General features: G+C 62.3%; 8 protein-coding genes across 8 annotated transcripts; 3 read left to right on the top strand and 5 right to left on the bottom strand.

Annotated features, from left to right (window-relative positions):
• Positions 1-93: 93 nt before the first annotated feature.
• Positions 94-561, top strand: CHLNCDRAFT_136057 (hypothetical protein; the record flags this gene model as incomplete). Its single annotated transcript, XM_005846059.1, has 1 exon — positions 94-561. The coding sequence occupies one exon, from the start codon at positions 94-96 to the stop codon at positions 559-561; it is 468 nt and encodes a 155-aa protein (XP_005846121.1).
• Positions 562-1,290: 729 nt separating this feature from the next.
• On the top strand, positions 1,291-2,399 carry CHLNCDRAFT_136056 (hypothetical protein; the record flags this gene model as incomplete). The annotated part of the gene is made up of 4 exons (XM_005846058.1): positions 1,291-1,296; positions 1,610-1,796; positions 1,956-2,123; positions 2,278-2,399. 4 exons carry the CDS (start codon positions 1,291-1,293, stop codon positions 2,397-2,399), a joined length of 483 nt encoding a protein of 160 aa, XP_005846120.1.
• Positions 2,400-2,961: 562 nt separating this feature from the next.
• CHLNCDRAFT_136055 (hypothetical protein) lies at positions 2,962-4,700 on the bottom strand (the record flags this gene model as incomplete). Its single annotated transcript, XM_005845935.1, has 8 exons — positions 2,962-3,163; positions 3,296-3,408; positions 3,534-3,711; positions 3,858-3,901; positions 4,018-4,104; positions 4,128-4,270; positions 4,415-4,499; positions 4,614-4,700. The coding sequence occupies 8 exons, from the start codon at positions 4,698-4,700 to the stop codon at positions 2,962-2,964; spliced, it is 939 nt and encodes a 312-aa protein (XP_005845997.1).
• A 4,121-nt stretch (positions 4,701-8,821) lies between these two features.
• CHLNCDRAFT_136054 (expressed protein) lies at positions 8,822-9,604 on the bottom strand (the record flags this gene model as incomplete). Its single annotated transcript, XM_005845934.1, has 4 exons — positions 8,822-8,839; positions 8,998-9,067; positions 9,222-9,399; positions 9,517-9,604. The coding sequence occupies 4 exons, from the start codon at positions 9,602-9,604 to the stop codon at positions 8,822-8,824; spliced, it is 354 nt and encodes a 117-aa protein (XP_005845996.1).
• A 478-nt stretch (positions 9,605-10,082) lies between these two features.
• Positions 10,083-11,003, bottom strand: CHLNCDRAFT_13716 (hypothetical protein; the record flags this gene model as incomplete). The annotated part of the gene is made up of 4 exons (XM_005845933.1): positions 10,083-10,158; positions 10,427-10,672; positions 10,786-10,829; positions 10,929-11,003. Coding segments are annotated over 4 exons (441 nt in total), but the record flags the coding sequence as incomplete, so codon positions are not given.
• A 5,571-nt stretch (positions 11,004-16,574) lies between these two features.
• On the bottom strand, positions 16,575-19,232 carry CHLNCDRAFT_136052 (hypothetical protein; the record flags this gene model as incomplete). Its single annotated transcript, XM_005845932.1, has 8 exons — positions 16,575-16,696; positions 16,802-17,141; positions 17,314-17,438; positions 17,604-17,667; positions 17,790-18,247; positions 18,339-18,588; positions 18,823-19,071; positions 19,143-19,232. 8 exons carry the CDS (start codon positions 19,230-19,232, stop codon positions 16,575-16,577), a joined length of 1,698 nt encoding a protein of 565 aa, XP_005845994.1.
• Positions 19,233-19,640: 408 nt separating this feature from the next.
• On the top strand, positions 19,641-20,911 carry CHLNCDRAFT_25389 (hypothetical protein; the record flags this gene model as incomplete). The annotated part of the gene is made up of 5 exons (XM_005846057.1): positions 19,641-19,892; positions 20,005-20,107; positions 20,221-20,318; positions 20,493-20,561; positions 20,741-20,911. 5 exons carry the CDS (start codon positions 19,641-19,643, stop codon positions 20,909-20,911), a joined length of 693 nt encoding a protein of 230 aa, XP_005846119.1.
• Positions 20,912-21,485: 574 nt separating this feature from the next.
• Positions 21,486-22,756, bottom strand: CHLNCDRAFT_136050 (hypothetical protein; the record flags this gene model as incomplete). The annotated part of the gene is made up of 4 exons (XM_005845931.1): positions 21,486-21,722; positions 21,881-21,978; positions 22,180-22,298; positions 22,512-22,756. The coding sequence occupies 4 exons, from the start codon at positions 22,754-22,756 to the stop codon at positions 21,486-21,488; spliced, it is 699 nt and encodes a 232-aa protein (XP_005845993.1).
• Between the last annotated feature and the right edge of the window lie 290 nt (positions 22,757-23,046).

Genomic DNA, 23,046 nt, shown 5'->3' with positions numbered 1-23,046 from the left:
GCGCAGCAGGCTGCCGACCAGCATCTGTCGCCCGCCTCGGCGCCTAATGACCAGAACGATCAGCTCATTCATTCCTTGCTGCTGATGGGGCAAATGCAGCAGCAGGCGGGGCAGCAGCTGCCGGCCCCACCGCCGCACGCTGCGCCCAGCCAGCAGCCAGCAGGCCAGCTTTGCCAACCCGGCACGTGGGAGGAGCGGCTGCGAGCTCGGCTGGCAGGACACAGCAGCGCTGCTGTGGAGGGACCGTTTGGCGCACCGGCAGGGAACGGTGTGGGGCCGATGAATGCTGCACCGGGCTCAGCAGCAGACTTTGCGGTGGCAGCCACCCTGGAGCAGCCATCACCACAGCAGCAGCCACAGCAGCTGGATGATACACTGTCCCTGCTGCTGGGCTCCTTCCCTCCACCGGCAGCAGCCGCCGGCGGCAGAACCGACAGCGATGTGCAGATGCTGCTGAACTCCGCAGGCTCGGCAGGCGACAGCCTGCTGGGGTCGCTGCTGAGGGCGGCGGGCGGCCAGCCGGGCATCGATGACCTGGCAGCCATGCTGGCATCACTGTGAGCTGCTGTAGGCAAACCAGGCCTTAGAAGACCATAGCCCCGAGCTGGCGCAGCTTTCACTGAGCGTGAGCGGCAGCGGGGCGAGAACGCAACGGCGGCAGCAGGCGGCGGCGGCAGGTGGGAGCGTTGGGCCGTCGGGCGGTGCTTTCTGTCTTCTGCAGAGTGCAACACAGCGATCAGCACCACTGGGCTGAGTTTGGTCGCTCCCGCCTCGCCACGGCATGTCGGTGCAAGCCCCATACCCACAAGCTGCTGCCCCAATGGGAGTTTGGCTGCCCTCGCCCTGTGTTGACTGGTAGCGCGTCGAATCGGGGCCAGTAGAGCCAGGTGCAAGCCGCTTGCTGTAGGGCAAGCCCTACCGATGGCGGCAGGGCCCATGTGCCGGTGATCGGTGGGTACAAAACGTCAAGACAACTTGAAAGGCGAGGCTCGAGGACGGAACCGGCTTGAAACGAGGACTCGTGGGGCGGTACCCAGGGACTGCTTGGGAAAGTGGTCGGGGCGCCGAATTGTGCGCCCTCGGGATTTCAGCATCGCCGGAGCCCTGTCACCCATCTCCAGTCTCCAGAGCAGCCTTTCCGTGCAGCGGCAGCCATCCAAAGAGCCTTGCTATAGGTGAGAGGTCGATGCAGGGCAAGGTGCTTCTAGCACAAACCCACCTGCGCTGCCTCCTCTCACAGCCAGGCACGCCCGAATTGCTGCAGAGGAAGTGATACCAGGCTCTTTCATGATGAAGGTGAGCGCAAACGGAGCGTGAGAGTGGGAGCGGCGGAGGACCATGCGCACTGTATGCCCTAGCTCCCCCCGCCCTTTTTGGCGCAGCCCAAGCAGCGGCTGACGCGTGTGCTCGAACTTGCAGCAGTTTTGAATGCCAGGCAGCTTGCCACCGAGGGGCGGCTGAGCCGCTCCTGCTGCCGCCCTGATTACCGGCTCCCTCCGGCAGTGTGCAGTTTTGCATCTCTCTGCTTTTAGCCTCCTCCGCTGCCACCATGATGCCTCGTCTGTGCAGCCTCGCCGACCATTTCGATCCATCTTCCTCTTGGATGCAGGCTTCCCAGACCGTGGGCCTGGCCCTGGCGGCCATCCTGCTGCTGTCGATGAACGGCGCACAGGCCCGCAAGATGCTGGCTGACCCCCCAGCTGAGGCGCCCACCTACGGCTACAACGCCGGCCTGGCGTCGCAGGATGGCGGCGTGCGCCGTCGCCTGCAGGAGGACAGCATGGCCCCCGGCCCCGGTGAGTCTATTACACAGCCGCCCCTCGACTGGAAGGGAATCTGCCTCGTAGCTGCGCCCTGCCCTGTGGCCACCCGGCCACCACCTCTCGTGCTATGCTGCCATGCCGCTCGTTCTGCGCTCCCCGCTCACTGAGATTTACCTTGGCACCCTTTTGCAGCACCCTATGGCTGGGAGGAGGAGGATGTCGGTGCTGCCCCCGCCCCCATGCGCAAGCTGCTGGCTGATGCCCCCGCAGAGGCGCCCACCTACGGCTTTGATGCCGGCATGGCCTCGCAGGATGGTGGCATGCGCCGTCGCCTGCAGGAGGACATGGCCCCCGGCCCCGGTGAGTTGCAGCAGTGTTGTGCCCTCTCTGCTGTGCACAGCTGCTCTGCAGCCCTGCTGATTACGTGCCCACCACCGTCAAACACAACGGTCGCCATGCCCTCTCATTCTGCGCTGCTACATTCACTGAGACGACTGCCGCTGCCGCTTTGCAGCCCCCTACGGCTGGGAGGAGGAGGTGGGCGCTGCGCCCGCCCCCATGCGCAAGCTGCTGGCCGTTACCCCCGCGGAGGCGCCCACCTACGGCTACGACGCCGACATGGCGATGCAGGAGTAAGCGCGCCGCAGCATCAGCACTGCAAGGCGCTGCCTGTGTTGAAGCCCGACCAGAGCCCTGTGACCGGGCGTCTGAGCCTTACCGAAAGTATACTGCTCCTTGTGAGCCTCTGCATTGCCCCCACCCTATGCTCTTATTCTCTGGGATTCCTCCTCTATTTGAATTTGCACAGCTTGCCGCACTGCTTTATGCCTGCCAGATTCCAAACGAACACGCTTGAGCTCGAACTGTGCCTGTACAGCCATTAGCCGACCGCACACTCATGAGCTATCTGCCTGTCTTCCGCTTTCATTTTCATGCTTGCCCTGTTGATCCTCCTATGGGACGCCACTTGTTGTGTGTCCAATTGGCACTGGCGAATGGCAGCCTGGGGGGCATGTAACTGGGCAAACGCAGGTGCTGAAAGGGCTGGTTTCTTGAATGCCGCGACGTTGACCGCCAAGTGTACACTGTACATGACAAAAGAAGATAGAACAGAAAGCATTTCGATGGAAAAAACAACAACAGATTGCAAACGAGTGAAAACGAGTTGTAATGAGATGGCTGCGCTGCTGCTGCTGAGTCACATGATGGGCGCCGTGCCCCAGCGCTTGATGGGGGATCCACACTCCTCGTCCGCCTCGTCCATCTTCTGGCTGCCGCCGCGTGGCTTGCCGTGGGATGACATGCTGCTGGGTATGTCCCCGCGATGCACCAGGCTGTCCAGGCGTGGCACAATGTTATCAAACGTGGGCCGGTCGCCAGGCTCCTCAGCCCAGCAGTCCCTGCACCGCAGAGTGCCCGCAGGTGCATGCGTCAGCAAAAACAGGGAGGGCGCGCAGCGGCCATCAAACAGCACTGGCCAGCAGAGCAGGAACTCTGTGGGCCATTCCTTCCATCCGCAGCACCCCTCTCACCTCATCAGCTCGCAGTATGCATCCAGCCCAGCAAAGCTCAGCGAGTCGGGCCCAGGCAGCGCGATGCGAGGAGGCAACTCTGGCCGCTGCCCAGCGCCAAGCGCAAACATGATCTGTAGAGCAGGCCGGCAGGCTCCACACAGGGATGGGCTAACTCCACAGAAGCTCTTTCTGCCCGAAAAAGGCGCAGGTGGAGTTACATCAAATGCTCCACCCTCCACAAAGCCTCGCACCACACCTGGAACGCGTTGTAGCCCTCCCAGGGCAGCTTCCAGGTCAGCAGCTCGTACAGCACCATCCCAAACGAGTAGACATCTGACGCCGCTGTCGCCTCCGCATCATTCAGCGCTATCTCTGGCGCCAGCCAGATGGGGTTGCTGGGGCCCTCGGTGTCGCCCGCCGCGCCCAGGATCTTGCTGCATAGGGACGTACACGGGGGGGGGAGGGGGGGGACTGTTGTTTCCAGCACAGCCAGCGTGAAGAGAGAAGAGCAGAGCTTGGGGTACTATGTAACGGGGGGCAAATGCCTACGACAGCAGAATGCCTGCATCCCTGTCCCCACCTGAGGTTGAAGTCCGCTACTTTGACCCGCCAATGCTGCTCCACCTGTATGATGCAGAAAGGAGCTCACGAGAGGACAAGGGGGGCTCAGCAAGGGCAGGGAGAGCTACAGGCCAGGGAGAGCTACAGGCAACACACGACATGCATGTGGGCAGGCGCACCAGCAGGTTGGGGCTCTTCACGTCTCGGTGGATGATGGGTGGTGAGCGACGGTGCAGGTACAGCAGGCCGCGAGCCGCATCAAGCGCCTGCAGCGGCAGCAATCCCCTACGATCAGCAGTGCCCAGTTGCCCAGCAGCGTGCAGGCGGGCTGGCGCACCATTTGGATGCGCAGCTGCCACGTCAGCTCAGCTGCCTTGTCCGCCTGCCGTGCTCGCCGCAGCACATCATATAGAGAGCCTTTCTCACAAAACTCTGCAGCGGGTAAGGACGAATACGCATGGTGCACGGGGGTCAAGCTGCTGGCCTGTAGATAGCACGTGCAGAGAGCGAGAGCCAGAGGCCAGGAGATGGTGGGCACCACACCAGATGCAAGCAGCTTTGCTTCAGGGGATCCACCTGTCACAATGAGCGGTGGCATGAGAGAGAGTCCCATGAAAGAAACCACATTAGGATGCCTCATGCGCGTCATCACCGACGCCTCCTGCGCATGCGGAAGGGAGCAGGCTAAGCGGGGAGGGCACAAGCAGCGTGGCATGGGTCCATGGCCAATGCAGGATAGCGTGCCGTGCAGCGCCAAACAAGTGCAGCGGCCCACCTCTTGCAGCTCTTTCAGCACCGACTCTGGCAGGATGAAGTTTTCCTCCTTTATATTATCTGCACCATAGCGCACGCAGCGCGGCATGCGGTGAACCGGGCGAGCTGCTGCATCCTGGATGCCAGTAAGAGGGCATGTGCAGGCTCTGGGCAGCATTTCAACAGCAGTCGGGCTTGCCTGCAGGAGTGAGCACTTTGACCGCAACCGGCGTTTGCCTCCAGCTGGCCAGGTACACCTGCAGTGAGCAACATCACATGTCCTTGACTGGTCGGCAGTAGCAGCAGCAGCAGCAGAGAACAGCAGCCGTGGCAGCAGCAGGTAGAAGCTGCAAGAGCAGCAGCAGCAGCCACAGCAGCAGCACTTACCCTGCCAAAGGCGCCTCTGCCGACGAGCCGCATCACACGTATGTCCTCCCACTGCACCTCCCACTGCTGCACCTCGAGCGGCAGGGTGTTGCTGCCACTGGTGGCGCTGGCCCCGCTGGCAGGCGTTTCTACCAAGGAGTGCGCCGAGCTGCGCCTTGCCAGCGGGACGACTGAAACGCGCCGCAAGGCAGCCAGGTTGCTCGCAATGTAGCTAATCAATGGGTCGTTCTCGATAGATCCATCATTGCTGCGGGCAGACAAGGATTTCATGAGCCGCAATCAGAGGCAGCGGAGGGGCATCGTGGGAAGGCGCTCCTTCCTGGAAGGCCAGCGCAGCCAACGCATTTTTTTCGCCCGGGCGTGGCAAGCAGCAGGTCCTCTCACCCTAGCAAACCAGAGTAGGCTGCTAAGGCGGAGCTGGAGTCCTCTGGCCTCCAGCCGCCACCACCTGCTGCAGCTGAGCATGAGGAAGGCTTGCCGCTGCCACCGCCTGCCGGGCCTTCAGCTGGCGACTGCCGGCGATGCAACCACGCCTTGCCCGGCCTGAGAGCCAGGAAGGCCAGGATGCCAATTACCACTGCAGCCAGGGCAGCAGCAGCACGGGTAGCTGACGTGCTGGTCCCCTGCAGTCGCAAGCATTGCCGAGAAGGGCCAGATCGACCAACTTACCCGAGCCTCCAACCACGCCGCCCACAATGGCGCCGACGTTCACAGATGATGCCGAGGACGAGGAAGGAGGGGGCGGACGTGCTCCTGAGCAAAGGTCGCATGGGGCTGCAGGCAGACGAGCTTCCCAGGTATCAGCACGGCAACTGTGGCACAACACGGCTCTGGAACTGGTCAAGGCTGCATCGTACGATGTGGCAGGCCTGCCGGCAAGTAGTAGCAGCATGGGACCAGCCGTGGTGGCACACTGGCTGGCAAGCAGAGAGCTGCAGCGGTTCGCACGTGGGGTGGGGGGCGGCGGGGCAGAGGGAGGTGGCGGCGCGCACACATTCGATGTGATGCAGTTGTCGGTGCCATCATCGCAGAGCTGCAGGCAGCAGCCCAGGCAAGCCAGGTGATGGGTAATACACAACTTCAGTGGGAGCGCTTGCAGCAGCAGGAGGAAACGAACATGTGCCGACTCACCGGGGAGGGGAGCCCTGCTGGCACCTGCCCACACAGCGCGTTGCCGCTCAGGTCACTGCAGCGGGGCGGCAGCGGCCAGGTGCGGTTGAGCGAGCCATTAGGCTGCCGCTGCATGCACGGGAGCTGCGAGGAGGCCTGGCATGGCGCAACATCGCACCCACATGGTTCTGATTTCTGGAAAGGAAGTGCGGTAGCCCCACGAAGTTGGAATGGCTCCTGCAGAAGAACATGGGTTGGTGGGGTCAGGCTCCTGGCTGCCAGCTTGTTAGACTGCTCCATTTGGTAAGCTTCTAAATGTAGCAGGCGCATGAACAAGGGGCCTGTGATGCTCAGCACTGGCCCGCTCCACACCTGAAAGCTCATTGTAAGCAAGCGATCTGCGTGTGCACCATGGGAACGACCACAGGGCATCAACACAACAGTCTCACCAAGGAAATTCACAAACACAAGCCCTGGCAGCAGCTGGCAGCAGTGCAGCAACTCAACTTGAGCATGAGCATGAGACCCCACACTACTCACAAGTCACGAAGGGCCTGGAAAGCCCACTCCGCTGGGAGATTGCCTGCAGTCCAAGCGAGAAAAAGGATGAGCACAGCGCCTATGCCCCAGTCCCCTGCCAGCCCCACATGCACGCAAGCACCCACCCGTCAAATTGTTGCCGGACAAGTCCATTACGAACAACGTGGAGAACACCTGTGGGAAGCCCCACTCGCGAGGCAACTCTCCTGCATTGATCATGCATGGGCATGAGGAAGCTTCCATAAGGGGCAGTGGAGGTGCATGGGTCGCAGCAGGTGCCTGTGTGCTGACAGTGCATGGCAGCCACCCCGAGAGTGAAGCCAGGATGGTGGGGGCTGGATTGTTTTTTGTTTAATTATTGTTTATGGCAGCGACCAAGCAATCCTCACCTGAGAACTTGTTGTTGCTCAAATTTCTGCAACAGCGCCGGCAGGAACGCAGGGCGGGGGCTCATGGCCAACTGCACGTGCCTCAGCAGGGCCTGCATGTGCGCCGCGCACCGCGGCGCCCCTCCCACTCCCTCACTTACATGACCCGTATAGAGGCCCCAGCTGGATCATACCCCTCCAGTTTGCCATCGGGTATGGTAGTGGTGCCCGTTGGAAGAGAGCCTGCACAGAAACAGGGATTGAAGGTGAAGCTGCTGCAGGGTGATGCTCAGCTGGCAGAATCCGGGGCGCTGCCACAGCTGCAACCAGCCCCACCTGTCATCAAGTTGTCGTTGAGGAACCTGCACCAGCGCAGAGGTGCAGAGTTCATTGAAACTGTGTGCAAGCAGGTCTGCCGCAGCCCACATGCTTTCCCAAAACACATAGCGACACCAGCTTCCTGCTTCACATGAACATACACATAGCGGCATGTGAAAGGGACGAGGTGACTTACAGTTCAGTAATGTCAGGCAGCATCCAAAGGCCTGGCATAGTGCCTGCGTCGAAAAGCAGCGAAGCAATCCGTAGGCGGCACGGGCACCAGCAGCCAGTGCGAACAAAGCACAGAAGCCACCACGGAACTTGGCACCGACTGACATGTCATTGGTTTGGTAAAAGTGGTGCAAATAATGCCCTGTCCCTTACCTGTCAGAAGGTTGCCTCCTAGATGCATGTTGCTGATGTTTTGAAACCCGCCTGTCGTGCCTGTCCAGGATGCCCGCAACGTTCCTGTAGCCCAGCGCAGGTGCTCAGGGCGATTCACTCAATGCCCCTATTGGTGTTGCAGCCCCAGTGAAGCGCGGTGTCAGCCACAGAACACATTGCCCCTGTCATGCCTCACCAGACAGCTGGTTGCCAGTCAGATCTCTGCAGCAGCAGTATCGTCGGAGCATTGGCAATGCGATGTGCGTCAGCAGCCATGCCAACTTGGGAGCTGTGCAGCACACATGCCCCATAGCGGCGGACCATCTCACAACCCAGGGCCTGAGTACTAAGTGTAGCCACAGGCAGCACTCACATTGTTTTCATCCAGGGCAGGGCCTCAGGATCTCCCCAGCTGTCAGGAAGGAACCCTGAAACATGCCATGCAACGCACAAGATCAGCATGTAGGCCCGCGCATGGAATGTAAGTGGACAGGAAGCAGAGTACAAACTAACGTAGACAAGCAGGCCAGGAGGAGCAGTGAAGGCAGCAGGCCCACAGCAGCGTCCTCACCCGAAATGTTGTTCTGGCTCATGTTCATGAGATTCAGCTGAGGAAATGCTTCGACATTGCTCCATTCGTCTGGCAGGGCGCCTGCACGCAACAGGGCAGAGCAAGTGTTGCGGCATGGGCGAGCGGGCCAGCTGACAGATGGCCGCTGCCCGGCAGAGCCGTATATGCCACATGCGAGCAACCAAACATGACACGGACAAGGGCAGGCCGCTGGTGCTGGTTCCCACCAGCCAGCTGGTTCCTGGACAAATTCCTGCACACAGACACAGAGCCGGCCAGGCCAGGAAGAGAATGGCTCAGAAGCAACATAAGGCCCGATCCATGTAAACGCAAACAGAGAGTAGTGATTTTGGAGCAGAGCCTGCCCAAGCTTACAAGGAGATGAGCTCTGTGAAGGTCCCGCTTGCCCCCCAGCTGTCAGGCAGCGTGCCTGCATAAGGATCAGGCCAAGCAACCAGTTGGCGGCGCATGACTCCCACCGAGCAAGCACGCCGCCTTTGCCCTGCCACAGCAGCACGCAGCGCACCGAAAAAATTCTGCCCGCTGAAGTCAAGGGACGTCAAGGATCTGCAGCAAAGGTAGGTGGGTAGTGCGCACAGGGAGGCTTTCAAGAGGCAGTGTCATTGCCGCATTTGCCAATGCAGGTCAATGGGCTGCCCGCGTGTCGCATGGCGGCAGCAGCAGCAGGCCGCCAATACGCACGGTGTGGTGGCTAGTAATGGCACAAGGGTGCCGGTGGCCGGCGTGGGAGCGCACAGGCTGGCTCCCGACATCTCCTTGTCGCAAGCCAGCGATCTGCACATGCCAGTCGGCGGGAGCATCATATCGGCATGCATGCTGCTGCCCGCTGCCCACGAGATGCTGCTGTCTACCGGAGGGGCGAGTCCAGGGCTGCATCCCAGACGCGCAGGCCAGCAAGGGCTGCATGACGTGCGCAAGGCCTGCGCACACTGAGAAGCCATCAACTGTGGACGTGCTGATGCAGAACACGCCCGTCCAGCTGCAGATGGGAGTGGCCTGGTCCCACCCGCGGATGTTTGTGGCGGCCGCAAAATCTGCCCAGTTGTCTATCGCGTCCCGCTGTTTCAACAGGCCCAAGCGGGCCAGCGACTCGTCTTCCAACTCCTCTGCGGGCCAGGGTTGGGCGGGCCAGGTCAGCTTCAGGCGGGGCGGCCGCGGCAAAACAACCGGTGACGGCAGGCAGTCCAGACCGCCTCAACCGGCCATGCGCAGACGGCGCTCACCTGTCTGTTGGTCATCCTGGCACTCAGTTGGCATCAGCAGGAGGAGGAGCAGCAGCGGCAGGAGCACCGCGGACCTGGGGACGCCCATCTTGGGCTGCCCCGCCCACCAAGCCTACACCGCTTGAAGCGGCAGCCCCACAACGCGCGATCAGGGCCCCAGGCCGCCGTGGTTTCACTCAGACGTACCACACGTGTACCGCCAGACAGTAGGGGAATGACTGGGAAGGGAAGCAGCCGCATTGCCTTATTTTGCAATCGCCATCCAGATATTGACATCAGTTGAGCATGCGCCCTCTGGCCGCTTTGGAAGCCGCGGGCGCGCAGCAGCAGGAGACGGCGCTTGCTCACAGCTCTCAAATGGGGACAAGGGAAAGATAAAAATGTATTGGAAATGAATGCACGATCATGAAAGCAGGAGAAAGAGCAGTTGAATCTGTGGGCGGTCAGAAAACGGGCGCCGTGCCCCAGCGCTTGATTGGCGACCCGCTCTCCTCCCCCTCATCCATCCTCTGGCTGCCGCTGCGCTGCTTGTCCTGGGATGCGCCGCTGCTGACATGATTCATGCGTTTCAGCATGTCGTTGAGGCGCGGCACAATGTCATCAAATGTGGGTCGGTTGCCAGGCTCCTCGGCCCAGCACTCCCTGCACAACAGCACCTTGAGCCAGGCTGGGCTGCGGGCAAATGCAGGCAGGCCGCAACACACAACAGCCGCGGGCAAGATGCCAGTGCCGTCGAGCAGAGGTCAATCCATGCAGTGCAGGCCTCCCACCTCATCAGGTGGCAGAGGGCATCCAGGCCAGAGAAACCAAGCGTGTCGGGCCCCGGCATGGCAAGGCGGGGAGGCACCTCTGGCCGCTGCCCTTGCATGAGAGAGTACATGATCTGCTGGCAAATGCAGGCCAGCATTACGGAAGATTACTGAATAACAGTGATAGCCCTGGCTCACTGCATCCCTGATGCCTCAGGCCTGGCCGCACCTGGAACGCGTTGTAGCCCTCCCAGGGCAGCTTCCAGGTCAGCAGCTCGTACAGCACCATGCCAAATGAGTAGACATCTGACGCAGCCGTCGCCTCCGCATCATTCAGCGCTATCTCTGGCGCCAGCCAGATGGGGTTTGTGGGGCCCTCGGTGTCGCCCGCCGCGCCCAGGATCTTGCTGCAAACAAGGCGCGCTGGGTGGGCAGGCTTCTGGAGCAGCCGAGCAGGTCCCCAAAACTGACCACAGTAAGAATAGCCGGCAGGCAACGATTAGTTGGTTGAAGCCCTTACCTGAGGTTAAAGTCTGCTATTTTGGCCCGCCAGTGCTGGTCCACCTGCATGCCGAGCAGGTAAAAGTGAAGAGCAGAACGAAAGCTCCACACACACAACGATGGATAACTGCGTTGAGCAGGCAAGCAGGACGGCAGGCGCACCAGAATGTTGGGGCTCTTCACGTCTCGGTGGATGATGGGTGGTGAGCGGCGGTGCAGGTAGAGCAGGCCACGAGCCGCATCAAGCGCCTGCAGCGGCAGCAAACGCCTGAGATCAGCACTGCGCAATTGCCCAGCAGTGTGTAGGCGGGGCTGGCGCACCATTTGGATGCGCAGCTGCCACGTCAGCTCAGCCGCCTTGTCTGCATGCCGTGAGGCACGCCGCAGCACGTCGTACAGAGAGCCCTTGTCGCAAAACTCTGCATTGGGCCAGGAGGGGCAGTGTGACGCAAGTTATTGAGCTCCACGCGGTCTGCAGATGGGACGCAGGCAGCGGAAGGCCCAGAGGTGGTGGACGCGCAACAGCACCGCAGTTTTGCCACAGGGGATCCACCTGTCACAATGAGCGGTGGAATGAGAGAGAGTCCCATGAAAGAAACCACATTGGGATGCCTCATGCGCGTCATCACCGACGCCTCCTGCGCCAGATATGCAGGGGAGTCGCTATCAGCGGGGAGGGCTGGCTGGCTTTCTATCCTTCCAGCAGCCCACATTTAGCGGCCCACCTCCTGCAGCTCTTTCAACACCGACTCTGGCAGGATGAAGTTTTCTTCCTTCATGTCATCTGCACCACGCACATAGAAGTCAGCAGGGCGAGCGCTGGGTCACTAAAACATTTCAGCAGCAGCCCGGCTTGCCTGCATTCGTTAGCACTTTGACCGCGACAGGTGTTTGCCTCCAGCTGGCCAGGTACACCTGCAGCAAGGAGATACCGCCAGCTCTCTAGCTGTGCTGGCAGTGCAACACGGCAGCAGTTGCAGCAACAAGGAGCAGCAGCAGTAGCAGCAAGAAGCAGCCACCAGCATGACTAGCAGCAGCAACGCTTGCCCTGCCAAAGGATCCTCTGCCGATGGGCCGCACGACACGGATGTCCTCCCACTGCACCTCCCACTGCTGCACATCTGGCGCCAGCGAGTTGCTGCCGCTGGTGGTGCTGGGGTGGACATCCGCTGCAGCTGGCGCGGAGCCTTGCCTGGCCAGGCTGGGGTGATGTGCCATGGAGAGCAGGCGAATAGAAGCCAGATGGCTCTGGATGTACAAGAACACAGGGTCGCTTTCCAGAGAGACAGAGCTGCAGGCAGGGGCAGCATTCCGGGGAGGATCAGCAGCAATTTGGGCAGCATTCTATGAACGAGCATGCCTCTGTTTTCTGCAGACAGCTGCAGTGGTTGCACACGTGCCAGAAAGATTGCATTGGGTTCGCCAGGGCTGGCAGGCAGCAGGCCTCACTTCAAAGAACCAGAGAAGGCGGCCAGGGCAGTTGTGGAGTCCTCTGACCAGGTGGCGCCTGGTACACCCGACTTTGAAGAAACCTTGCTGCTCCCACCCCCTGCCAGGCCTTCAGCTGGCGGCTTGCGGCGCAACCATCCCTTGACCGGCCTGAGGGCCAGGAAGGCCAGGATGACCACCACCACTGCGGCAAGGGCCACAGCAGCGCGAATGCAGTTGGGGTGCTGGTCTGCTGCAGTCGCAAGCATCTCTAAGAAGGGCCAGAGCGACCAGCTCACCCAAGCCTCCAGCCACGCCGCCCACAATGGCACCGATATTTGCAGATGATGCAGCTGCTTCTTCGTTGGATGGGGGTGGTGGGGATGGCGGTGCCGGCGCAGGTAGGATGGGCGCCAAGGCTGCAGGTGCCCAAGCACGACCAGCGCAGCATGAAGTGTGGGCAGGAGCAGGAGCACAGCCTTCTGCCACCGCCCCAGGCACCCATCCAATCCGGCAGCAGCATGCAGGCAGAACTCTGTGCCAGTCACGCAGACCGAGCCCCAGCATTTCGCACGTGGGGCCGGAGCAGGGACAGGGAACGGAGGAGGTGCCGGCGCACACACCCTCCCTGTGACGCAGTTGTCGGTACCATCGGCGCAAACCTGCAATGCAGCGACAGGGTTTCAGTCACAGCTGAGCGTGCTGGCTTCATTTGGCAGCGCTGATGAGAAGCAGCACAAGCGCCGCATGAACGCCTGGGGCAGCACTAAGGAGTGAGAGCGGCGCCAACGCTGGCTCACAGGACGGGGAAGTCCTGCTGGCACAGTGCCGCACAGCAAGTTGCCAGTCACGTCCCTGCAGCGGCGCGCAGGAGGCGAATTGGAGAAGGCCAAAATCAGTTGCAACTGCGACACCATGCCACTCACAAGGATTGAATATCAGGAAAGGAGGTGCGGAAACCCCATGAAGCGGGAATGGTCCCTGCGGCAGTAGATTGAGAACAGGGCGGCAGACACCAGGTTGGCAGGAGGTTGGCACGGGGTGCGGTATTGCTACCAATAGATGCAGAATGCTCCTAGGAGCCTGAAGCTGCAGCTCGGGGCCTGACCATACCTGTCAGCTGGTTGTATGCAAAAGACCTGCAAGCAGAAGGCACATGGACTGTAAATAAGGGGGCATGAGGGTGCACGTGGCGGGCAGCAGGCAGCAGCCACTTGGCGGGCTGGGTGCACCATGGGCCAGCCCACAACGACTGCACTCACAAGTTGTTTAGAAACTGAAACGACCATCGTTGTGGGAGAGGGCCTGCTTCGAGTGATGAACAGGAAAGTAGGGTTTTCAGGGAGCAGATGTGCCCAGCAGCACGCCAGGCAGCAGTGCTAAGTCGCGGCAGCAGCACGCCGCCATCTGAGAAGGCAGAGCTGGGCACCTGTCAGGTTGTTGCTGCCGAGATCTAACTCCCTCAGCTGGGACAACACTTCCGGCAAGCCCCAGGACTGCGGAACCGTTCCGGTGATCGAGTTGTTCTGCAAATGCCTGCATCAACATGCAGCATGAGGTTTCCAGCTGCCTGGCGATTTGGACCCAAAGCAGCACCGGCACCGGCAGCACGGCAAGGTGACTCACATGACTTGCAGCAATGGCAGCGGGTCGCCATGCTCATCGCCAGCCTTGGACTTCACATATTCTGGCAGGCGGCCTGCAGCAGCACGCGCCCCACAGCAGCGCCCAAACATTGCAGCTGGAACCAGCAACTCAGGCCAGGGTGGCAGAACTGCGGCGGCAAGGATAATGCAGTGGCGTCTGCTGGACGCAGGCATGGAATGCTGCCATCTGCCTGTTGCTGAGCATTCCCACAGCGGTACTGCTGCCTTTGAAGCCTACCTGTGAGCAGGTTGCCACTGATGTCTCTGCAGCAAGCAGCGTCAGGTGAAAACACTCAAGTGAGACACAAGGCTGGCTCCCCCCTTCCACCAGTGCACTCAAGCAATCCACAGCAGTGCTCTGTAAAGCAAGCGAGACCACTCACAGAAGGCTAAGCCCGGGCAGCTTGAACAAGTCGGGTAAAGTTCCTGCATGGTAAATTTCCAGCCATGCACATGCGCGCATGCGCTGCTCAGCGGTGCACAGAGCAAGGCAACCTCAGCTCTACAACTGCTGTCACTGCCAGGGCCAAGCACATCAAAGTGTGGCAGGAACAGTGCGACACACACACACACACAAACATATGCAGACTTGCTGGTGGAACAGGCATGCAAGCTTCGCACACACCCACCGGTCAGTCGGTTGTCGCTCATGTCGATCAAGTATACGCCCTGAAACCCCCCCACCACACCCGTCCAGCTGGGCGGCACACTGCCTGCAGCCAGCCGTGCCGCATGCTGAGCCCTGATGCCAGCTTTAGCTGTGCCAGCCAAACATGCACAGGAGTTTGGGTTTACGCACACGCTTACCTGAGAGCTGGTTGTATCCCACATCACTGCGTGAATGCAAGCAGTGCCAGAACGGCGGCATGTCAGCAAGCGGCCAGCCACACTGGGACTGCGACGCACGTGGCGAGTAAAAAGGTTGTCTGTCGGTTAACTAGTGCACGGCATGGCAGTACTCACATGGAGCCCAGCCGCGGGAACGCGCCGGGCACACCCCAGAGCTCAGGCAGTGCGCCTGCACCTCAAGTGGGGGCGGGGGCCACACCATGAGGAAGAGCCTCACATGCAGACCGCAGGTTGCCGATAAAAGTCAGTTCAGGCACCGAGGGCGGTGGGGCGAGCCCATGATGCAGGCCAGAGCTCGCAGGCACACAGCTGGGGTTGCATGCGCTGCGGCAGTTGCTACGCAAGGCGGCAACGGCCGTACCTGTGAAGGCGTTGTGGCTGGCATTCACTATGCCCAGCTGTGGAAAGGTGCCAGCCCACGCCTCTGGCAGCGTGCCTGCAGGACAGCGCAAAAACAGGCCACAACAGGTGTATCCATGCACGCTGCTCGCACGGCCGCGACACGGGCAGGCACGCCCGCTGTTGCCCCCTACCACTCAGATCGTTCCTCGACACATCCCTGGACCCAAAAGGAAGCGGCAGAAAGCACTTGGTTGGCGAGGCCAGGAGGCGCAAAGCTTAGCAGCAGACGGCAGCGAGGCAGGGTGTGGTGCGGCTGAAACAGACTCACAGGATCTTCAGCGAAGGGAAGGTGCCATTCTCCCCCCAGGCGACTGGCAGCGTGCCTGCACCACGATGGAGGGCAAACAGGGGTTGCCCGGTTCAGCGCAGCGCTGGAGCATGTGTGGTGCTGGTACAGCACATGCAGCGCACAGCAGGACATGACGCCGCCCTGAGCCGCTCGCGCCGACCAGCGTTGGGCCCATGGGCCCACCTCTGAGGCGCTGCCCGCTGATGTCAAAGTCGATCAGCGACCTGCGCAGAAGAGCAAGGGCAAGGTGCCGCCACTGAGGAGGCAGCACACAAGCAGTGGGCGAAAAGGTGGAGGCTGGGGCCTGAGGATGGGCACTGCTACCGGGCTGCTCGCTTACGGTATCTCCCCGAGCCGGGCAGCCAAGGTGCCGGTGGCAGGGGTCGGCGCACATCTGCCGTACTTGGTTTCGCCCTCAATGTCGCAAGCCAACGACCTGCAGGTGCAGCACGCAGCAGCGCAGCCAGTCAGGCACGCTGCATCCCAAGGCTGTGGCATGGGGCCATGCATTTTGCTTTGTGTGTTTACAATCTGCATATCCGCAAAGGAACTTGCGACACCGACTCCTTGCTCACACTGAGAAGCCGCTGGCAGTGGTGGCGTTTGTGCCACAGAACACGCCCGCCCAGCTGCAGACGGGGGTGGCCTCGTCCCAGCCCGTGAGGTTGGTGGCCGCCGCAAAATCTGCCCAGTTTGAAATAGAATCACGTTGTGCCAGCAGACCTTCGCGGGCCAGGAATTCATTCTCTGTCCCGTCTGCAGTTGGATGGCAGGCAGAGCGGTGGCGGTATTGGCGGCGGCAGTGTGGACCACCATGTTTGGTCGAGGGAACCGTCTCACCTATTCCTAGGCTGCTCTGGCATGTCGCTGGGGACGGGAGCAGGAGCAGGAGCAGCGGCAGCAGCGCCGCAGCGAGCGGCACTCTCATGGCGCGGCTCGCTGGCCACACCCCTCGAATTCCATGGACCGTGTCGACACACAACCCAAGGGCAGAGGAGGCGACAGTGCCGTCTGGGTCTCGAGCCTGGCTGTCCCGCAAGCCAGGAGTCCTGGGCCCCAGGACGTTCTGACCGCACTGGAGGCTTTCTGACGTGCTAGCTAGGTACAGGAAACATGAAGGGCAATGCGCAAATACCCATGCTAGCAATGCTGGACCCCTGCCTGCGGCGGCGGTCTCGCTGTCGAGGCGGATTCCTACTGCTCCTGCTGCTGCGGGCACCCAAACTCCATGTGAATCTTCAGCACATCCAGAGTCAGTATCTGCGCCTTGCAGCCCAGCAGATCGCCCAGGCTGGGCCGCGAGCGGGACAGGTCGCCTGCAGGCAGGCGGGCGAAGATGGACGGCAGTTCGGCACGGCACGGGGTGCACGAGATGCATGAATGTGAAGATGCGCCAGCTTGCAAAGACACAGCACGCTCACCGTGCACAAACTCTTTGATGTAGGTTCCCGCCTGCGCGCGCAGCCGCAACGCAAAATAGCCCGCCGGCTGCCCAGCCAGCCGCATAGCGTGCATCTCATGCACGGTCCGCGGCCTCTCCAGGTTGGCGCGCCGGTGCAGCACCCGCACGGGCGTTTGCTGCAAAATCTCCAGCTCCCGCGTGCTTTCCAGCAGTGCCGCGTCAGCCTCCGTCAGCGGCCGCGGCAGCCAGCACACCGCCATGTACGACTTTTGCTTGTCCTGCTCACCCTCCTTGAGCGCCGCCAGCTGGCTGGCAGACGCGCAGTGCAGCCCCCGCGCCGCTACGCCGCCAGCGGTGGCCTGCGGGAGCAACATGGCAGGCAGATGGGCAGCAGGCAGCTGTCGGCTCACTGCAGGCAGTGGTCGGCTCACTGCAGGCAGCTGTCGGCTCACTGATGCACACTGCCTGCTCTGGCAGAAAGGCCTGTGCCTTCCAACCCCGGGCACGCAACAGGGCCAGGCAGCTGCCTACCTCCAGCACCGCAGCCTCCATGCGCTGCAGCTGGTCGGGCGCTGGCACCGCGCGCCTGGCATTTTGGATCTCCAGGATGAAAGGCCGGCCGCTGCCCAGCATCCGCACATCGATGTCCTCCCGCCCTGCGGCAAAGCCAGCAGCGGTGGTGGGGATGCCATTCTGTCACCTTCCAGGGTCCCGAAACAGTCTCAGAACTCGTGGAACATGCACGATGCCCGGCTGCAATGTGAGAGAATGCCAAGGGTGGGGCAGGGCATGGCGGGAGATCGCGAGCTGTGCTGGCCCACCTGCCGACACCATTTTGTACGAGTCTGCGCGGAAGGCGGGCAGCACTGCCCGCTCAATCGCCTCCTGCAGCCAGCCAGCAGGCAGGTGGGCTGCACTTGTCAGCGCCAGCCAGACCGACCTCAGCAAACCAGAGCTTCTGTGGCCACACATTACTGCTCTGTGCTATGCTGCCCCGCCGGGCTCACCTGAACCGAGCCCTCGCCCTTGCGCTGGCCATCGATGAACCACGGAGACTGTGGGATGCCTCGGCGCAGCTTGAGGTACCTGCCGCCCACGTGCAGCGGCCTTCGCCGCGCCTGCAGCAGCACCGTGGCCGGCGACAGGGGCGGCGCCAGCTGCGCTGCGGAGGCAGGGCAGCTGGCCAGGAACGCTGCCTCTGGCATGGCCCCCAGCCGCTGCGCCACCGCCTCGGTCGCCGCCGGCAGCTCTGGCTGCTGCTGCTGCTGCTGCTGCAGCTGCCGGCCGTGGCCGTGCCGGCCACGCCGCTGCTTACCACTGCTGGGAGCCAGCCAGTCGCACTCTGCCGCTGCGTTGGGGTGCGTCACGGTTAGCGCGATACGCAGCTCCGCTTGAGGGTTGTGAGGCCTGCCCAGCGCTGCAGCCAGCTGGCAGCTGTACAACAGCCTCACTGCCTCCTTAATGTCTGCACGGGAGGAGGCATGTATATGATCAATGCTCCTGAGACCTCTGACAGCGAGTTCAGTAGACGCCACAACAACCGGCTGCCGGCTCACCTACTGTAGACTCCATTGCCGCTCCGAGCGCCGCCGCAACGTCCTCCCGCTGTCCCTGCTGCTGCCGCTGGCGCAGCCGCCAGCTCAGTGCCTGCTGCCGCACGGCCAGCGAGGCGGGCAGACTGACCTCCAGCGCAAAACTCTCAAACTCAAACTCCTCTGCTATGGCTGCGGCTGCTGCTGCCAGGCTGGGCACCGTCGCACGCCTCTGCTCCGCGACGGGCGCCCCGTGGTTGCCGCTCACTTCTGCCTGGGATGCGGCCAGCGGCGACGCCGCTCCCTCCGCTCCTGCTGCTGCTGCTCCTGCTGCTGGTGCTGCATGATGGCTGAGATCGTTCAGGCTGGACACAGTAGTCACCAGTTGGAAGGTGCAGCAAGCCTGCCTGCTGAGCGAAGGGGCAACAGCGGCCTCGCCTTGCAGCCCACAGGAGGCAGGATGCCAGGTTTGCAGCACCCCGAGGCATAGGGGGCAGACGGCGGCCACCTTTTGCAAATCTGCATTGTCGCCTGTTCCGTCTAGCCGCCGCCGCTTGCTGCCCTCATCACCTGCCGCAGCCGAGCTCTGATGCGTGCTGGTCTCGTCTCCAGCTTCAGGTCCATTCTGGTCTGTGGAGTGCTGCTGCCCCTCCCCCAATGCGCTCAGGACCTCTGCCGCTGAGTGAGGCAGGTCGCTGCTGCTGTAGGCGGCTACCTCCCGAACCGCCGCCAGCCGCAGGCAGCAGCCGGCACAGGCCTGCAGCTGGGAGCAGCGCTCGTCAAACCGCAATGCTACGATGCCTCACGTTGATCCCCTTCCTGCCTCACCTGCAGCGCCGCTGCCTCCTCCACGAGCGACAAGACATATCGGGGAGCCGCTGCAAGCTGCTCCATTGGCGGCATGAAGTCCGCAAGCATTGCCAATGTGACGCACAGTGCCCTGGTTCACAGCCTCTTTGCAGGGGTGGCGTGCCAACAAGGACTGCACATCGAGGGGCTCAAAATAACATATCCAAGCTGCCAGGCCTTGCTTTGATCGACGTTTCGTTGATTTAGAGCCAATAGCCGTTGTCTGCCGCGACTTTGCCATCTTCCGCCCAAACTGGCGCAATAGGCTTTGCCATGTCGCTTTGCATCGCTGCTGGAGGCAGCAGCACGCTGCGCATGTGCAAAGCAGCCGCCCCCTTTCGGGCAGCAGCCTGGCTGCCCCTGCGCCGCATGCTCTCGCTCAGCAGCAGCTGGACAGGCGGCGGCATCAAGGCACTGGCGACACCAGCACACACGCAGCGCCGCTGCGCCGCCAGCAGCGCCGCGGCAGAGCCCGCCATGGCGCTGGGCGGCAGCGACACGGGAGCGCCGGCCACCGACTGGCAGCAGCAGCAGCAGCAGCAGCGGGAGCAGCAGCATAATGGCGCGATAGAGATAGTGGTGGGGCCCATGTTCGCGGGGAAGACGACTGAGCTCCTGCGGCGGGTGGCTCGCTACGAGGCAGCCGGGCTCAGCGTGGCGGTCGTCAAGAGCAACAAGGATGACCGCTACTGCGCCGCCCATGTGGTCACGCACAATGGACTGAAGCGGGTGTGTGGTCTGGGGAGGTTCAGATCCGTTGGAAAATATGCAGCAGTGAAGAGCCCGCCCACCCCCAGCACCTTGTGCTGACCCTCTCTCCTACCTGCCTCCTGCGCCACAGCCCTGCTTTGCGACTCCCAGCCTGGCGGCGTTCAAGGAAGCGGCAGGGGCGGCATACGATGCTTTTCAAGTCATTGCGGTGGACGAGGCGCAGTTCTTCCCAGGTGGGTAGGTGCAATCAGCTCCCACTTTTTGTGGATATGGCTTGCCCTTCCAGCCCGCCAATCGACTTGCTCGCCAGAGTGTCAGCCAGCCGCCTGCCACTCTCCCTCTGCAGACCTAAAAGAGTTCTGTGCCCATGCCGCCGACCACGAGCACAAGCGGCTGCTGCTGGCGGGGCTGGATGGCGACTTCCAGCGCCAGCGCTTTGGGCAGGTGCGGCCCTTCGGCTGCCGCTGTTGGCCGCTCTGCTGCTGCTGCCGGTGCTCGTTGCGCTGCTGCTGCTGCTGGGCTGCTACTGCAGCTGCTGGTTTGCAGGATCACTCTTTGCCTGGCATCCAGCTGGCTGCCGCCCTGCCGCTTCCCTGCTGCTCTGCTGCCCCCCTGCAGGTGCTGGACCTGCTTCCCATGGCTGACAGTGTGACCAAACTGACTGCGCACTGCAAGTTTTGTGACCAGGTGAGGCCGCGGCGACCTCCTTCAAAAAGAAACAGGCACAAACAGATCGCCAGCCCGCCTCTTGTAGGAGTTCCTGCTGCCAGGGGGAGGCGTCTCCACCTGTGCCCCGCTCCTGCTGGCTGATGTTTACCTGCATCTCAATTGGCCCGGCCTGGAACACACATGCGATGCAGGAGAAGCGGCGTGTGGCTGCAGTCTTCTCTCTGCGGATCACGGCAGACAGCCGGCAGGAGGTGGTGGGCGGCGCGGACGTGTATGCGCCCGTGTGCCGTAGGCACTACGTGCAGCTGTCGCAGCTGCGCGGGCGGCCGCTCAGCAGCAGCGACGAGGCATCCGGCGGAGAGCAGTGAGCAGCCAGGCGCTGCCGCCCTGTGCGGGGCTTGTTTGGCTGGATGCGTGATCTGTTTCTGGGCGGAGTTTGTGTTCTTCCCCCATCACCGCCCTATGCTCTCCGATTCGTTGTATCATGTCCGCCTGCTGCCCAATTTCGTATGTATTCGTATTCGGTACCATCCGCTAGTGGACGCTTGAGTGCTGGTAACTGTCACAAGCATGGAATGCAGCGGCTGACTTTGCGGACCGTTTGTCGACCCCTTGGACTTGTGTAGACACCCCAAGTGGGCCGCCGCCACCCGCTCACTCACTGGCCCTGCACCTCCGCTGGGCAGGCACGCAACACTGCCTGCTCCTCCTTATTAAATCACACAGGCATGGAGCAGAAAACACATGTCTTGATTTCAATGGAGGAGGCAGCAGCGGCTGGCGAGCCTAGCGGCGTCGGGCGGCGGGGGTCGACCGGCGCTCGGGCACGATGGGCCGTTGCAGCGCCGGCGTCATGGGCGCCCGCCCCTGGCCAGCTCCGCCGCTGCTCGCACACTCCTGTACTGCCTGTAGTATGAGCGGCGCAGCTGGGTCCAGGTGGCCTCACAGGCCCCTGGCGGCCTCTGCCAGCAGCAGCTGCAGGTCCACATGGGCCGAGGTGGCCTGGTCATAGTGGGCAAACAGCAGGCGGCGGCCCTGGAGCACGATGGCGCCGCCCTGCTGGAAGGCTTGGTCTTGCTTGGGAGGGATCCACAGCGGCGTCTTGGTCCACACCGACAGCACCTCCTGTATGTCCTTGGTGGCGCCAGACTTGATGCGCTCCCACATGGCCAGCGGAGTCTGTGCAGGCAGGCAGGCAGTGTGGGCCAGTTGTGTCAGCTTGCAGGCAGGTGGGCAGGGTGTGTAGGTAGACAGGTGGGCAGGCAGGCAGGCCCCCTGCCTGTGGAAGGTGGGCGCCTGCCGCCACGGAAGTCAACCTGTGCCAGCTGCCCGCGCACCTCGTACGAAAAGAAGGTCTGCCGAACCCCCTTCTTGAGCCCCAGCGAGGTGTACGTCACGTTGTCTGGGTCGCACAACAAGAGGTCGGCAGGGAAGCCTGTGGTGGGGCGCAGCAAGCAAGGAGCAAAGTGGGGGTTGTCAGGAACTGCATTAGTCCGTGCTGCCGCCGCTGCTGCTGGAACCTGTGCGGCCCAAGCGGCCAGACATCCTGTAACGACGCGGTGCTGCGGCAGCATGGCTACAAGCAACCTGGGCCACAGTATGCTCGGGGCAACTGCCCAGGTCGCTTGTGACGCACCAGTCTTCTCCACAAACTCCAGGCCGCGCTCGGGCGTGCCTATGCTGACCAGGTACAGCTTCACTCCCTTCTCCCTGAGAGCTGGCAGCAAGTCACGCCTCAGCTGCACTGCCAGCTCCCTGCAGGCGGCAGCAGGCGGCGCTGTGGGCAGGAGGAGCTGGCGGGACCATGCGGGCAGGCCTTCAGCGCTGAGGACTCGCCAGCTGGTCGGCACTCACCAGCAAAACGGTCACCTGCATGCAGCAGCGGCGGAGAGTTGCTGCTCAGTGCACGATGGGTGCGCTGCCTCGTCTGCTCATGCCTGCGAGCTGCTCTTGCCAAGGTCAACCTACCCCATGGAGCGCCCAAAGGCCAGCATCACCCGGTCGCTGTCGCCCCACAGGTTGGTGATGTCCACCTTTTCCCCGGTGCTGGCCACATACACCTCGCAGCCGCGCAGCGCCTCGAAAGCATCCCCCTGCAGGGCCACTCCGCCGCTGCTCCCGCCCGCCGCCACCGCCACCGTCCTGCGCCTAAGCTGCACACGCTGCTGCTGCACACGCGTGTGCTGCTGCTGTCTTGCTGAGGGTGTTTCCATTACATGCCCAGCAACAGAGGGTCTCGAAGGCAGGGTCGCCACGAGGGGCAAGCCACCAACGAAAACCGCGCGCATTGCGCTGCAAAGGCCTCGCACAACGTGTTGATGACGAGTGGATGGCGTTTGTGGCCGGCCCTGGCCATGCAGAAAATCACCAGCCAGCAGGGCGCCGTAACCCTGCTCACCGCTCTGCTGCCGCCGCCACGCTGAAGCCAGACCAACACGCCCGCCCCGAACCAACGGTATTGCTTACTCACCCCAGCGCACACGCTCCAGATGCCTGAGGGGCA

The sequence above is a fragment of the Chlorella variabilis genome, assembly GCF_000147415.1.
Source record: "Chlorella variabilis unplaced genomic scaffold CHLNCscaffold_15, whole genome shotgun sequence".
NCBI classification, from domain to species: Eukaryota; Viridiplantae; Chlorophyta; class Trebouxiophyceae; order Chlorellales; family Chlorellaceae; genus Chlorella; species Chlorella variabilis.
This window is presented reverse-complemented; position numbering and strand designations above follow the sequence as displayed.